General features: G+C 39.6%; 1 protein-coding gene across 7 annotated transcripts in view; it reads right to left on the reverse strand.

Moving 5' to 3' along the window:
- The window catches only part of CCSER2 (coiled-coil serine rich protein 2), a 133,370-nt gene that overhangs the window by 66,060 nt on the left and 49,736 nt on the right, over positions 1-17,574 (reverse strand). For all 7 annotated transcript variants that reach the window (XM_038411228.2, XM_038411224.2, XM_038411226.2 and 4 more), the window contains exon 4: positions 5,800-5,890. In XM_038411228.2, the coding sequence (XP_038267156.1) occupies positions 5,800-5,890 (91 nt within the window). The remainder of the gene's footprint in view (positions 1-5,799; positions 5,891-17,574) is intronic.

Below are 17,574 nucleotides of genomic sequence, written 5' to 3' on the forward strand. Positions count from 1 at the left end.
AACATGTAGGGATAAAGTGAGACAGGCTAAAAGTCGAGTAGAGTTGGACCTTGTGAAGGGAATTAAAACCAATAGTAAAAGGTTCTATAGCCATATAAATAAGAAGAAAACTAAAAAAGAAGAAGTGGGGCCGCTTAACACTGAGGATGAAGTGGAGGTTAAAGATAATCTAGGCATGGCCCAATATCTAAACAAATACTTTGCCTCAGTCTTTAATAAGGCTAAAGAGGATCTTGGGGATAATGGTAGCATGACAAATGGGAAGAAGGATATAGAGATAGATATTACCATAACTGAGGTAGAAGCGAAACTGAAACAGCTTAATGGGACTAAATCGGGGGGCCCAGATAATCTTCATCCAAGAATATTAAAGGAATTGGCACCTGAAATTGCAAGCCCATTAGCAAGAATTTTTAATGAATCTGTAAACTCAGGAATAGTACCGAATGATTGGAGAATTGCTAATATAGTTCCTATTTTTAAGAAAGGAAAAAAAAGTGATCCGGGTAACTACAGGCCAGTTAGTTTGACATCTGTAGTATGCAAGGTTCTGGAAAAAATTTTGAAGGAGAAATTAGTTAAGGACATTGAAGTCAATGGTAAATGAGACAAAATACAACATGGTTTTACAAAAGGTAGATCGTGCCAAACCAACCTAATCTCCTTTTTTGAAAAAGTAAAAGACTTTTTAGATAAAGGAAATGCAGTGGATCTAATTTACCTAGATTTCAGTAAGGCATTTGATACCGTGCCACATGGGGAATTATTAGTTAAATTGGAGAAGATGGGGATCAATATGAACATCAAAAGGTGGATAAGGAATTGGTTAAAGGGGAGACTGCAACGGGTCCTACTGAAAGGCGAACTGTCAGGTTGGAGGGAGGTTACCAGTGGAGTTCCTCAGGGATTGGTTTTGGGACCAATCTTATTTAATCTTTTTATTACTGACCTTGGCACAAAAAGTGGGAGTGTGTTAATAAAGTTTGCAGATGATACAAAGCTGGGAGGTATTGCCAATTCAGAGAAGGATCGGGATATTATACAGGAGGATCTGGATTACCTTGTAAACTGGAGTAATAGTAATAGGATGAAATTTAATTGTGAGAAGTGTAAGGTTATGCATTTAGGGATTAATAAGAATTTTAGTTATAAGTTGGGGACGCATCAATTAGAAGTAATGGAAGAGGAGAAGGACCTTGGAGTATTGGTTGATCATAGGATGACTATGAGCTGCCAATGTGATATGGCTGTGAAAAAAGCTAATGTGGTTTTGGGATGCATCAGGAGAGGCATTTCCAGTAGGGATAAGGAGGTTTTAGTACCGTTATACAAGGCACTGGTGAGACCTCACCTAGAATACTGTGTGCAGTTCTGGTCTCCCATGTTTAAAAAGGATGAATTCAAACTGGAGCAGGTACAGAGAAGGGCTACTAGGATGATCCGAGGAATGGAAAACTTGTCTTATGAAAGGAGACTCAAGGAGCTTGGCTTGTTTAGCCTAACTAAAAGAAGGTTGAGGGGAGATATGATTGTTCTCTATAAATATATCAGAGGGATAAATACAGGAGAGGGAGAGGAATTATTTAACCTCAGCACCAATGTGGACACAAGAACAAATGGGTATAAACTGGCCACCAGGAAGTTTAGACTTGAAATCAGACCAAGGTTTCTAACCATCAGAGGAGTGAAGTTTTGGAATAGCCTTCCAAGGGAAGCAGTGGGGGCAAAAGATCTATCTGGTTTTAAGATTCTACTCGATAAGTTTATGGAGGAGATGGTATGATGGGATAATGGGATTTTGGTAAGTAATTGATCTTTAAATATTCAGGGTAAATAGGCCAAATCCCCTGAGATGGGATATTAGATGGATGGGATCTGAGTTACTATAGAAATTCTTTCCTGGGTATCTGGCTGGTGAATCTTGCCCATATGCTCAGGGTTTAGCTGATTGCCATATTTGGGGTCGGGAAGGAATTTTCCTCCAGGGCAGATTGGAGAGGCCCTGGAGGTTTTTCGCCTTCCTCTGTAGCATGGGGCATGGTTGACTTGAGGGTGGCTTCTCTGCTCCTTGAAGTCTTTGAACCATGATTTAAGGACTTCAATAGCTCAGACATGGGTGAGGTTTTTCATAGGAGTGGGTGGGTGAGATTCTGTGGCCTGCGCTGTGCAGGAGGTCGGACTAGATGATCAGAATTGTCCCTTCTGACCTTAGTATCTATGAATCTATGTGCAATCTGGCCTCATGTGTAGTCCACAAACTTTGAGCTCAAAGGTTGCTGAGATGCACTCGCCACCCCACAGCTCAAGCAACTATTACCAGAATCATGGGAGGGAGGGGAAGAAAGAAAGGGACTTCCCTGCACAAGTTGTCTTGGCTCATCCACCAGGTCAGAGACAACACCACCCTGTCCAGGATCTGCACTGGCTTATCTAGGTGATGAATTTGAGGGCAATAGAGTGACAAAAGAGGGCAAAAGAGCCATGCTTGTAAGAGGTGCAACCTATCATGAGGAATGACATGTTCATACTGTCATATGCCTTAAAAGCCTCAGACAGTTCCTCACAGTGGTCTGAGGGTGATCCTTCAGCTCCCCCTCAGGACATGGACTCAGTGGTGAGGCTGCACCCAACCCTGACACAGCGCAAGGACCAGGCCTTCCCCAGAAAACACCCTAGAGCCCTGCCCTTCTGTTCCAGGTGCACCAGGGTGTGGGCAGGCAGGCTCAGCAATGCAGGATCCAAGTGTGGAGGGGCTTAGTATGAGGGAATCCAGGTGTGGGTTGAGAGGGTTCTGTGTGGGGCAATCTCGGTGTGGGCAGCTCAGTGAAGGATCTGGGTGTGGGGGGATCTGGATGCACAGGAACTTGTTACGGGATTCTAGGTACAACGGTAATGGGACTTGCAGGAGGGTCTAGTTGAAGGTGGTGGTGCTCAGCAGGGGGGTTCTGAGTGGGGGGGGAAATAGAGCTCAGCATGGGGCCTGGTGGGCTTAGTGGAGGGGTCCAGATGCTGTGGGAGTGGGGTTCAGAGTTGTTGGGACCCAGGTGCAGCTGGTTGGGGGTCAGTAGGTGGAGTGTGGGCGGCTTGTTGGGGTGGTCGGGGCTCATCAGTGGGTTCTGGGTGCGGTGGGGGGGCTGTGGTTTGGTGGAAGGGTCTGGGTATGAGGGGGTCGTGCAGATGAGGGAGCAGGCTCCCTGTACAGGGATCCCTCCCACTGCAGCTGAGGAGCGATAGGTACAGGAAGCACTGTGGGGCATGGGAGGGGGAGAGAAGAGTTTGCGGAGCTTCCTACATCCAGGGGAGAAATCTGGGGGTGGGTCTGACCCAACCCCAGATGCTGTGCAGGGGAAGAGGAAGTCTCGTCCTCCCCACCCCTGCCAGAACAATCAGCTGAGCCCGGTGCAGGGCAGGAGCCCCAGCCATGCTTCCCCAATCCTGCTCCCACCCCACAGTGATTTACCTGTCTGCTGGCTGCCATGGGCACCCGAAACATACTGTTGGGGAGGATCACATGACCACTTTTGTGTCTTGCCTTTGCTTCCCCTTCAGAAAGTCATTTTTCTGCAGGGAAACAAAGAAATCTGCGAGGGACATAAATTCTGTGCATGTGTAGTGGCACAGAATTCCCCCAGGAGTAATCTGTATGAGCCAGTATTGGGAAGCAGCAACCAAAAGGGTCCGCTCTACCATTTGTTACAGATTGACCTAGCACTTGAACACACACTTCCCCTCATGACAAAAATTCAGCTTTTTTTTTTAAAGCAATTTTGAGCACAAAAATCTGGGGGTACAAGTTGAAATTTGGCAGGGCAATAATTCTACTGATCAGTATCTTTCATGTGTTCTTTGAAAACTGGATTTGATGGTTATAAGGCTATGAAAATTGCTCTTTGTACAGTCACAGTCATTTTTTTAAAAGAGTCATCTGCCAGCTCCATGCATTTGTGGTTAACTTAGCTGTGCAGTGAATATACATATCCCCAGCAAACACTGATATGTACATTCAAAAAAAACTTTTCACCTCAAGCATAACGTTTTTAGCTGCAATAAGGTATGCACTCAATGAGCAGAAGCTTCTCCTTCACTGAGTTAAGGAGCACAGTCAATGAGACAGAGCTCTGCTGAAGTCCTTGTCTTACTGAATGTTTACTTTCACATGACAGGGCATTGCAGTCATATCTAGCCAACATTTCTATTTATTTATTTATTTTAAAAAATATGTTAAGTGGTACTGGCCATCCCAGTTAAAGCTGAATTGTGGGATAGGGCTGGGAGGGCAAGATACACCCCTTCATAGTGCCCTGGCATCTGCTGTCCAATGTCAGCTCTCTGTTATTAAAAGGGCTGGTTTTGGTCAATTCCAGTACCCCAAGGACTTTATCTAGACTAGGATTTAAGGGTGAGAGGTTACATCTCCTTCTGTAACTCAATCAATACATTTTAAAACTCTAATCAAAACAAATTGTACATTAGAACATACTAAGCTGGTCAAGTTAAAGATGACTATCTTTAAAAGCTTTGTTTATATAAAGCAATTACAGGTAGCAATCAACCATGAAGAGCAGTGCTGGATGGAAGAATGCTTTATCTTTCTCTGCCCCTGCATATATTTCTCTTACCCTGTAAGCAGCTGGCTGCACAGGCAAAGTCAAGGTTAAATGTGTGTGTTATATGGCCTGTTGGTCCAGGGTTCTTTGCATTGTGTCAGGTTGCCCGAGTACCATCTGGACTTTAACACCATTGCACAGATCATGTTGTGCAGGTAAGAACGTCTTAATATATACACATGTGCCTGAATATCACATTTTACTTTTTCATTTATTTCTTCAATAGGATCAAAAATTTGGGAAGTTTGTCCAGCTAGAAGGAGTTGGAATGGAGATGGAATAATATAGAGGAGAGTAGAGAAGGGTGGCTGGGTCTCCTGACCTAACAAAAGTTAGAAAATGAAGTAAAACTCATTCCTGAAAACTAAAAAGCAGCCCAGTTTCTGTGCAGAAAGGAACTAGAACTGCATTATCTTCACCACCATCCCCCAACCACCACTGGCAGCATAGGGACTACCATCTTTCCTAAGGGAAGTTTGGCTTCACTCCCAATAGGAACTATAGAAGGTAGTGGCCATTTCAAAAAGATGGCATCTTAATTTAGGATTTCTGTGACCCAAGTCTCATTCAAAACAGAATATGGAAATTATGTTTAAGATGGCAGTTCTTTGTGGAATTCTCTGCAGAGGAATGTTATTTGTCAGATGAAGGAGAATCTTTTAATTGTAAAGAAAAATGGCAAAAACTGATCACTGATACTGAAATATTTCTTCAAATGTAGCCAACACATGAGACTCCAGTGAGTTTAAAAAAAAAAAAAACTAAATGGAAAGTTTGAATTCACTGTTATTCTGTTAAGAAAATTAGGACAAAAAATGGTCTGCACCAGACTCTAATTTTCTTAAAAGAGCAATTTTTTAAAAAATGTTACTCAAAACAACAACAACTTGTTTGTAAATCCCCACAAAATTCATTCTGTAAGTGCCATAGTTTTGGGGAAGATATAATTATTTATACATAGCAAAGTAGTTAAAACCCTTCTTCAAGTACAAAACTCTTCTCAACCTTAACTGGAAGAATGACTGACACTTCCATAATAGGACAAGGTGAGTGAGGTAATATCTTTTATTGGATCAACTTCTGTTCTGCAAATTTCCATAACAGATCCATAACACTGGGTTGAGTTGTGCATCTGGAGTATTAGGTTAGGTTGTTAGACCACATTCAACCAAGGCTTAAGTACTTCACTAACCATTGTCACAAGGTGTGTCCTCAGGTAGGTCCACATCAAGCATGAGATCATCATCTTCGAGATCACACGAATCAAGGTTATTCAAGATATCCTACAAGAAGAAGATGAATGTGGGAAAAGAACTGTGTGCATAAACAATGTTCTCACTTACATGATAGTTACCTTACTGCCTTGCCATAAAGTGGCATATTTTTATTTTACAATATAGTTACACTGCGTTTATATTCAAGACAACAAGTTTCCTCTTTCTCACGTTGCATGATCAGTCAACACTACTCAGTGCAATTGCTTTACAGTAAGGCTACTAATTATCGCATCTCTGAAAGCCTGATACAGTAACAATGCCTCCGTAAACAGTTAAAATCTAACCAATGCATAATTTTCTACTTGGTGTCTTGAGGTTTCTCTGAAGGTGTCTCTGTTCATTGGCTTAATACTTTTCAATAAGATTTCTCCAGTTAGAATTTTTTAAACCTTTGTGCAACTCATTTTCTCCCTTTAATGAGCTGATATTAACTAGAAAATCCTCGTTTGTAAAGAGTTAGCTTCCTGAATTTTTATTAATAAAGTTAAACAGTATAAATGTTGCCACTTTTCCCATATTAATCAAGAGAATGAAAAGTCTTGTATGACTTCATAACAATATTCAATATAAAAAAGTGGGTAAAAATAGTCAAAACAAAACTAGCACAACCTTAGTTCAAGTATCAGATTTGTCTGTCCCAGCTTCAGTAAAGTACAAGTGACAAGAGGAACTGCTCTAAATTATAAAACTAGTCAACTAAAAAGTTTCAGTAAAATTATATATTTGCAGGAAGTAGCCAGGGGTGACTCAAAACTCCTTTGCCACTGCCAAAACAGGAAGTTAATTGGCAGCTGGAACTTAAGTGAGTGATGGACCTGCACATGGCAAGCAGTCCTACTTTTCCCCTTCCATAACCCACAATCCGTAACAAGATTACAGAAAGATCAATAATTAACACGCAAATAGGACATTCCTGGTGCAAATATTAAACTATGAAACCAATACTAATACAGAGATTTATATTTACAGGATGAAAATTCAACAACGGTACCCAGAGTAACAAATACCCTAAACCAGTGGTGGGCAACCTGTGGACTGTCAGGACAAACCACTGGCAGGCCGCCAGTCCATTTGTTTACATTTGCACGGCTGCCCGCAGCTGCCATTGGCCGCAGTTCACCGTTCCTGGCCAATGGGAACTGCGGGGGGCGTGCAAATGTAAACAAACAGACTGGCGGCCTGCCATAGACTTGCCATGACAGGCCACAGGCCCACCACTGCCCTAAACCATCCCTTCGCTCATTGATGCAAACATCCGAACAGTGAACCAGTGGAAGGTAACACGCTGTACGTTGCCTTGAATGAGAAGGTGGGAAAGTTGTAAAAAAAAGCTTCAGAAGTGCAGAGCATGGACCAGAGGCAGGACTCCTGCCCTGTGTCTGCTACACCTCAAGGGGCCATGTGGCCAGACAAGGCCTAGTCACTAAGGCAGCTTATCAAGGGGCAGCAGTCAGTGACATCACTGCCACAGTACTATCCCTTCTCGGAGGCAGATTCCAGTCCCCCTGAACCAGCCAGTCTATCATGTTGATCTGCTACAGTAAGCAATGCTGGACTTTAAACCCTGAGCTGAATTGCAGACTACTGCTTCAAGTGATATTTTGTGTGGTGACCACTTTATTTTATTTTAAACCTAAAAGATGAACAGAAGTTCTATTTTACTGATTGTTATTTGATCTCATTACTTTAAGGACCATGATATATGGGAATGACATGGTAAAAGCCTTTACCGTTTGATGGATTTGGCTTTTGGATCTTCTCCTGAGCCAACCACAACATTTTACATTAGTTTGTTATGATTTTAATCTATGCTTTTCTCTTTAGAACAGAGTGGCAGGGTGTGGCATCTTTAAATCCCTGTGTTCTACTTTGTTGCTCAAGGCACCTACTAACCTTTAGCAAAAAAACAAGATGTGGATTTTTAAAGAAAAGGGAAGCAGATATGAATAAATTTATTGTTGTTAATCCGGGTGTAGTCTGGAATGCCAATAAGTGAACACCTATATTCCTTTAATATGTCTGTCAATCAGAAGCTGAAAGTCCCAAATTTTCACGGAGAATTTAAGGTTTCCCCGAAGTTTTTCTGACCAACAAAACCTAAAACAAAAACAGTTATTGGCACCCACACACGGTTGTCTCCTGTCTTTGCATAAGAGGATCTCTATCTTAAGAAGTGGAACAAACTGACTTAAAAAAGAAGGTTTTCCAACACTAATTTTCCATTACTGTGTTTCTGCATATGCTTGAAGAGTCTTAGTGCCCAAGAGCACCATTTTGAAGTGTGATTCCTGATTCTTCTGTTCAGAATATCTCCAAGATGATTTTCTTTATTGAATAGTTTTTCTTCCTGGAATCTTGGCATAAAACTTTGCCAACAGCACGCATTGTCAATACAGTCCATATAAGCACCTTTAAGTAGTTCTGCAAATTCGTTTTTTTTGTTTGTGAGGAAGATCCAATTTGGTGCTGAATACATATTTTATGCAGCTCCGTCATCAATGTTTTATCCACTGCAACATGTGTGAATGCACATGTACATTTTCAGGAAAATGTATTAATTACACTTCTAGATTTACAGCTTTTCTATGGGAGACTTTAACAAGCATAAGACTACTTATACTACAGTAAATGATACTGAATAGCCATATATAAGGTTAAATACCTCCTGAAGGTAATTGGAAACACAAACATCTTTGACATTCTAGATCAATGTCCTACAACACATATTAATATGCTGTGTTTCTGAACTACTGGGTGTAAACTATGAAACCTACATGACGCACATCAGTGTTACTATGTATCTGAATTTTTAATTGGCTGTCAGTAGGGTTTTAACATCTTGAGTAGCCACACCTTTTACAGGTATTAAGAGATATTTATCGGACTTCCAGCAGGTTGTTCGGAAAACCTTATTGTAATAACTTCATGCCAGAGACTTCAAATCTGCCTAATAATTGTATCATTTTAACAACTATCTATGACTACTTTCATTATTTCCTCCCCTTATTCTCCTGACAATCAGTTTTGTGTTCAAGAAAGTAAAGGGCTATTATCATTGGCTTGAGACAACTATATAGGCATCCCCAACATAGATCTTTAGTACAGCTCAATACTGATTGCAAAACATGTAGTATACTATTCTCATTAGCACACATTTTTACTCTCTTCTTAAAAACACCAAGTGTACTGGATAAAAGCAAGATTGAGCTCTTTTTGTAAAAGTAAATTACATGGCAGTCATGAGTTGCAACTTGCCCAGAATTTAGCAACCTTAGCAACTTATCCAATGCATATATTATAGCAAAACCCAGCTAGAGACTCTGCCTGGTAGGACCAGAAGCAGCCAAAGCAGAGACTGCCAAAATATGCCAGAAATCTACTTATAATTCACAAAAGCATCCAAAAACCCATGATCACTATTTTATAATATGACACTAGTGTTCATTAAAATATACGGGCTAGCATATATATCAATCATATCATATCTCTCTCTTTCACACACACACACACACACACACACACACACACACACACACACACACACACACACACACACACAGAGAGTTATATAGCCTAAATTGACCTGTTCCTTTACTATAAACCTTTTCACTTCTGCTAAATATCCCATAACTCCTTGCATTAGCTGAAGTAAGCTCTGGCTTAAGAAGATAGTAAATCTGTCAGGACCAGGACATATGATTATTTTACCAGAGCAACAGGCAGGGAGTTTCTCACGGAACACCTGAATGCTAGTATCCAAACCAAAAATAAGGAAAGGAACAGAACAAGTTAAGGAATTGGGACAAATGGATGGGTTGGATATTAGTGACATGTAACTTAGAAAATCATCCTACAAATACTACCAGCTGAAATGTGTAACTTTGGGAGCACACCTTCTGCATAAGTTAAATGTAACAATGGTGCATGAGACAGCCTCCCAGAGACTGGTATCATATAGAACCTTTTTCCTGTACTATATTATTGGTGGCTTGCAGCAATAAACCTGACTGATACTGGCCATTTGGTCTCTTGAATATATTTTATAACTAACTAAAGTGTGGTCAAGCAACTCACTATACAATTTATCAAACACCAGTAATGCAAGTAAATAATCAATAATTTTAAGGATACCATTTAAGGATTAGCCGTGAACACAATTTATCAACTTTCCCTGAAATCTGCAAGTTTTTAAATTTTATTTTAAAGTTTTTGTTCTGTAAGCATGAGAAAGCTCGTCTGGAAGTCACTGAAATCTTCTTGCACTACAGCAGTGGTTATCTACCTTTTCCATGCCACAAACCCACTTTAGGTGAAAAAAATATTCTGAGATTCCCCTCCCCATCTAGCCATAAAAAAAGGAAACATGGTCACAAACACCAAATTGAGAATCCATGCTCTGTATGAATGAGAGTCACATCTCCTAGCAGTTATGCACTCATGAAATGCTTTCTACTGTTCCGTGTTACTACTATTGACAATTTCCTACGTGCTTTCTATTCTAATATGCCAATCATCATGGTATCTAGTGCTCTACTTCTGTCAACAAATCTGTAAACAGATGGCACTGAGGTGCAAAAAGTGACAATCTGAATCCCAATTGACTTCATGTTGATTCAACAACATTGGACACCTTTTTCTTTCTTAAAGCATGAAATGTTTTTGGTGACAAAGAAATTGAGCCTGCATTAAATTCAGCAAAGGTCTGGTTATCAGATAAAGCGTGCATGGACTATTCACATCAGTATGAGCATAGCATACACAATTCAGCAAACTGAATACTATTTTGCTATGCCATCTTAGTTGTAGGATATTACATACTGTGATGCAATACACTATAGATGAGATAAAACATATCTTGGCAGGATGATATCCGATTTAAAATTCTTGGTGTCTTAATTCCTAAGAAGGTATACCACTATTAGAAATCTTGCTCTTCAGAATTTACTGCTAGCCAGTATGTAGCTAGTCATGGTTTTATTTTTGTACATCAACTTACTGGAAGTTGTACTTTGAATTGGATTTTACATAAATGACACCCCAAACAAAATACTACTATTGCATCATAATGTATTAATGTAATTACTACATCTGTTTTTATTATGAGAGTTTTCTGAAAATTTCTTCTGAAACGAAACTAAGCTGCTGCTTCCCTGGTTAATGATATCAATGTACAGTATACTGAATAGGCTCTAATATAAGTTTAACAGTTGAACCTTTACATAAGGCTTGGCCATCAACTTTTCCACTTCTCAATTTCATTAACTTTATGCTACTTCCATTGGAAACTATAAAATACAGTGGCCAAGATTTTAAAATTTGTTTTTTTCAATTTGTTGGTACAAACCATAAAGGGCATGGAGCTATTTTGTAATAATTTATTAAAAGTGTATAGGACATGGTTATTCGGATATTTATTGCAGGACTATATGGAGTTAATTTAACAGAGCTTTAGGGAAACAAGCAGGAAGGAAAAACAAAGGCTCCAGATAAAACATGGTCCAGGGTAAACACTTGGGGAAAAAGGAGGAAAGCAGAGGTGTTGCTAAAAGATAATGCGTTAGCCAATAACTGCTAAGATCTACTTTCTTGGCTCCAGCCAGATACAAAGCTCATTTTACCATAGCTGAACAGATCAAAAGGACTATAAAAACCAGTTTCTGGTTAAAAGACAGTTTCTGTGGAGAAGCAGCATTAGTTCGGGAGCAGTTTGCAGGGGAACAAACTGACACCCGCTTCCGGGTCTGAAGAAGCTAACCTTCCTAGGTGTCCAGGGGGATAGTAAGCCTTTTGCTCATGTTGCATTTGATTCTTACTCTTAAGATTAAAACAATATTTTAGTTTAAGGCAGCTGTCTGATTACTTTATGTACCACTGGTCACTACCCAAACACAGCTGGATCTGCTGGGGAAGGCACAGTTGATCAACAATGCACTGTAGCTCAGCACCAGTTTAAGAGGGGTAGAATTGCATGATTCTGACCCAGGAGAGCACAAGGCATGAGGCCTAACACCAGTGAGGGTGCACTTAGAGAGACTAGAGAAGAGGACAGAGGTGCAGCTAGCCCTGTAACCATGAAACTACTCATTTTTGAACATCAGGCCACCTATATAGGTCTAATATGGACTTAGAAACCTAACGTTAAGCATTCATTTTTGAAAATCTTAGCTTGCATATATTAGAACTTGCACAAACTTTAGTGCTGAGAAATAGCAGCAATGCATTTTTTCAGCATAAGTGACCATACTTGACAAAGAGAGATTGTATTCAAGTAGTCAAGGATTTATGATGAATGCGGTGATTCAAACTTTAGAGTTTTAATGGAGGAGGTGGAGGCAGCAGCAGCAGTGATGGAATTTTTTTGGTTTGTTTTCAGTGAGACTTCTAACCTTGGAATGTTCTGAAAATGTATTTGCTTTTATTCATTATCTGCTAATGCTTTCAACATGGCATATATGTAAAGAAGTTTAATAAAACAACTTTTTATTTATTTGAAAAGAGGAAACTTTCCCCCCTCAAATGTAAAAAACCAAAACATTCAAAGAATTTCCTTTAAATAGCAGTATTCATCCCATGCTATATGTAATAGCTTCTAGCAGTATAGCAAGTAGCACTCAATTATTTCTAAAATGGCTTCACTTTTAAAAACTTTATTGTTTAACTAGATAAGAGAGAAGTCAGACCAAATATTTTGACTGTCTTCTTCAGACAAAAAAGCACATATCTAATTACTTTTCATATACATCTCACCAATTTTATTAAAATATCCTGCAGGTTAGCCTTCAGAAAAGAAAGCATTTTTGAAGGAATTATATTCACACTGTATGTGAGAATGCTAGATTTTTCATATAGAAAATTACCTTATGATAGCCTCTATTTATTGAGCACAGTTAGGGATAACCAGATAACTTTTTGGAAGTCATCACACTAACTGGGATATTTAGCTTCAGACTTGGCATCATATTTATGGAAATTTCAGCTGTAAATCCCGATTTGCATATCCATACAGGCCTTTAACAATGCAGAAGCTTTGAGTGTCAACTAGTAACGAAAACTATAAAACCAACACATAATCCAATAGAATTTTAAAGGTTGAGGTTGTGAGACAATGCTTTGTAGCAGCTTGTCTTCTCTCAAACTGAAGAAAACCTAGGCAGGGCCTTTCTTCCTTTCTAAAGATCCTGTTTTGTTGATTGCCTAATTTCTTTGTGATCGCTATAACTAAAACCTTTCTGCTCTCATTTCTTGATATATGTGCTAATCTTTTTCAAAATCAAGATTAATTGATCAAAATGTGAAGCAATATCACTTAAAAGAAACAATCCTGTTGCATTTGTGCATCTAAACCATTTGCTAACTTCCCTTCTTCCCTGAAGAACGCACTGTAGTACGGGGGACCAGAACATTTATCACTTCACCTCCACCAATGCCAGTACCATAAGTTTAGGGAGGCAACTAAGAGTGTAGTGTAAACTGAAAAAAAAAAAATATCTTCAGTGTTTGAAAATTCCTAACACTAAAAAGAACTAGAATATTTAACAATTCTTTATTGAAACAGCAGTAGCCCCTCCACGGTTCAAGTTGAATGAGCTTCCACTTGAATATCCTATATTATCACCAGTATTTACCATGGCTTGGGAAACTCATTTGGGCTGAAAAATGCCAGATTTCTTCTGAAGCCAAAGGAAAACATTTCTATGATATCTGAAGGCAATTCAAATTATGTTTGGATTACTGATCATTAAAAAGTTACTCTGCTTTGTTATTGATACATGTCTAACATTTCTCTCCTGCTTGCTCTAAAAGGTAATCCTTTGCATCTTATGGAAGAATCAGTCTTTTAGAACACTTCAATTATACTCCAAGAAAGACTGTAATTAAGAAAAGTTATTGATGATTTTGCTGTTGAGTTAGTGGGTTGAATATTGCTTCAAACAGTATTAATAATTTTGTACTTTTGACTTCCAGTGGAAGCAGGATTGAATACTATATGCATGAGTGGGCATATCTTCCTCTATTGACGGGTTAAAAGAAAAGGAGCACTTGTGGCACCTTAGAGACTAACAAATTTGAGCATAAGCTTTTGTGAGCTACAGCTCACTTCATCGGATATATGACGGGTTGTAATTTCACAGGAATACAAGGATAAGGGTCCTTCTCTATAGCTTATAGTTAATGGAAATCTTCCTTTAGTGCGCAAATGGAAGATATCCGGATTTTGGAGCTTTAGGGTATGGGTTCTAGAAGTGCATTGACACGGATGCAACAGAAAGATGACCAATATTTAAGTCCAACACTTGGCTCTATGTTGTCTCATCAGTATTTTCCTGCCATGTATACTATAAAAAAATCATGTACCGTGTAAAGTCATGAGATACCAGTAAATCAGGTCTTTAATAAGAACTACTCATATTGTATTGCTGGGATGTTTAGAAGTGTGTGATATGTACACTTCCTGTGGACAAAAAATAGCCAAAGATTTTCAAAAGAGCACGTTTGTTGAAAAGTCAGACATACTTTTAAAAAGTACATGAGCAACAGTTAGTTATTCATGCTTATTTAAGAAAATTTGACTTGCAATGAGGAGGGCAAACTTTAGGCTGTTTTTCTGTTTTAACCCCCCCCCCCAGAAAATGTACCCTTAAATTGTAAAACAAACAGTCTTGCATCCCCTATACTATGACAATGCTGCATGGAGACAAAATAATTTATTGTATACTAGTCAGGGAAGTTGGTGCATCCCGTATGCTTGCAGTTAGACCACTGCGAAATTTAGAGCAGTCTGACTCAATCTTTTACTGCCTTGTCAGATGCAATTTTAAATCAGTACTTCCTCTGTAAACAGATCAGCCTGCCAGAACTACACAAAGATATCCCATGTGCCTGACGTAGACACAGCAGTGAAATGAGACACGTGAATGGAATTAAGCAGCAGGCAGCAACTTTTATTAAACTTTAGCACAGGGGAGGGGCACTACTTGCCCATCACTCACAATCTCCTATACCAGATATATAGGCTATCCTCAGCCTACCCTCCACCCCCGCCCCGCAGGACTCTCCGAGTTTTAACACCCTCCCTCTGCTAGGGGCACAGAGGGTGCAGAAGAGTGGGGACCTTGGTCTGCAAGGGCCATACGGTCTGACCTTGGCCTGGAAATGCCACAAGGTCTCACCCTACCCATGAGCCAAGGTCCAGATTTTTAACCTCTGAGAATCATTCAATTTTATCTTTTTACCCCATACTGGAAACTGATTGCAAGTTGTGACTAAACAACAACTCATGCCAAGAACCTCAGTTCGGAACTAAGTGCATCCCTACTTAATTCATTGTGGCTTGGCCCATGGGTGAAAAAATTCCTTCCTGATGCTCAAAACAGGAGATCAGCTAGACCTGCAGCATTTGTCAGGTCAGATTTCCATTCCTAGTTCAGGGCGAGTAGGGTGCAGCTGCTGGAATGGAGCCAAGAGACACTACACACAGCCCCTGCTCCAGGTTAAATCCTGGAAGCTGGGGAATGCTGTTCAATCAGCACCCATTCCTCCCATCTGGCAAACGGGTGCCAGAGATTCCCAGTGGGGAGGAGCTACCTGGTGTCCCTCAGCATTTGTCTCCCTCCTTCGCTGCTGAGACTGTTCCCTTTCACTGCTCGCCCCATCAAGTTCCCCATCCCGTTTAGGGAGATAGGTGGCATTTTACAGAGAGCATCAAATGAAGTTTAAATACTATTTCTTTGACTATTGAGATATATGTAAGCACTTTTTCCTATGATGGAACAGACAGCTGCAAAAACCTGGATGCATTACAGCATATCACCAGATTCTAAAGTAGTACATAGTGGGTATGTTATCAATAAAAAGATCAAAAATAGGCTACTTTTACATTTCAATTTGTATTTAAGCGTTTCCCTTTGATTTGTTGCACACTCCCAATATTGGCACAAAGTTATTTTAGTCAACAATCAAGAGGGTCAATCTAACCTTAAAAATTTCTAAAGAAAGAATGTCTGAATTACAGTATCAACTGTAATGAAAAGATGTTCATGCTATTGAAATATTCCTAGCTGAAATTCAGTTAATTTAAAACAGTAGCTAATATCTTAGCATGAACTTAATTTTCTATACTTGTCTGCTGTTGCTTTAGAGTAGATGACAGTGGAGCATCTACAATACTCGTATACACTGCTTATGGAGTGGAAAGAAACTTACATTCAGCAGTACAAGATGTGTAGAGCTTAGTCTCTGAAGCCTTTCATTAATCCGTAGCATTCTCTCTCATATTTAAGGAAAGAAAGATTGTTTAAAAAAGGACAAGATTACAAAACTACAGGTAGTATTGCAGTATTAAACTTGAGTTTGAAAGCAGAACACTACTATTTTAACACTCATTACTTTGTCTAGATTAGCCTCACACGTTGACCAACTGTGTATCACAAAATACAAAACAAAACAAACCATGGTTTTGAGACAGATGCATAATGTTATTGCAATACTGGATATTTGGTTCCGTGACTGAGATACCCAAAGCCTTGTGGATAGTGGGGAAAGCAGTAGACAGGGTATATCTTAACTTTAGTAAAGCTTTTGATACTGTTTCGCATGACCTTCTCATAAACAAACCAGGGAAACGCAACCTAGTTGGAGCTACTATAAAGTGAAAAATCTGGAAAATCTGGTTGGAAAATCATTCCCAGAGTAGTTATTCGTGGTTCACAGTCATGCTGAAAGGGTATAATGAGCGGGGTCCCACAGTGATCAGTTCTGGGTCCGGTTTTGTTCAACATCTTCATCAACAATTTAGATAATGGCATAGAGAGTACACTTGTAAAGTTTTCAGACGATACCAAGCTGGGAGGGGTTGCAAGTGCTTTGGAGGATAGGATTATAATTCAAAATGATCTGGACAAACTGGAGAAATGATCTGAAGTAAGCAGGATGAAATTCGATAATGGACAAATGCAAAGTACTCCATTTAGGAAGGAACAATCAGTTGCACGCATACAAAATGGGAAATGACTGCCTAGGAAGGAGTACTGCAGAAAAGGATCTGGGGGTCATAGTGGACCACAAGTTAAATGAAACAACAATTAACACTATTGCAAAAAAAGTGAACATCATTCTCGGATGTATCATCAGGACTGTTGTAAGCAAGACACGAGAAGTAATTCTCACACTCTACTCAGTGTTGATTAGGCCTCAACTGGAGTATTGTGTGCAGTTCTGAGCACCACATTTCAGGAAAGATGTGGACAAACTAGAGAAAGTCCAGAGAACAGCAACAAAAATGATTAAAGTTTTAGAAAACATGACCTATGAAGGAGGATTGAAATAATTGTGTTTGTTTAGTCTGGAAAAGAAAAAAGACAGAGGGGACATGATAACAGTTTTCAAGTACATAAAAGGTTGTTACAAGGAAGAGGGAAAAGAATTGTTCTTCTTAACTTGAGGATAGGACAAGAAGCAATGGGCTTAAATTGAAGCAAGGGAGGTTTAGGTTGTGTCAGGGTGGATAAGCACTGGAATAAATTACCTAGGGAGATTGTGGAATCTCCAACATTGTCTAACCTACTCTTAAAAATCTCCAAACACCTGTAAGGGATGGTCTAGATAATACTTAGTCCTGCCACGAGTGCAGGGAACTGAACTAGATGACCTCTCGAGGTCCCTTCCAGTTCTATGATTCTATGAAACACCTA

The sequence above is a fragment of the Dermochelys coriacea genome, chromosome 7 (genome assembly GCF_009764565.3).
Source record: "Dermochelys coriacea isolate rDerCor1 chromosome 7, rDerCor1.pri.v4, whole genome shotgun sequence".
NCBI classification, from domain to species: Eukaryota; Metazoa; Chordata; order Testudines; family Dermochelyidae; genus Dermochelys; species Dermochelys coriacea.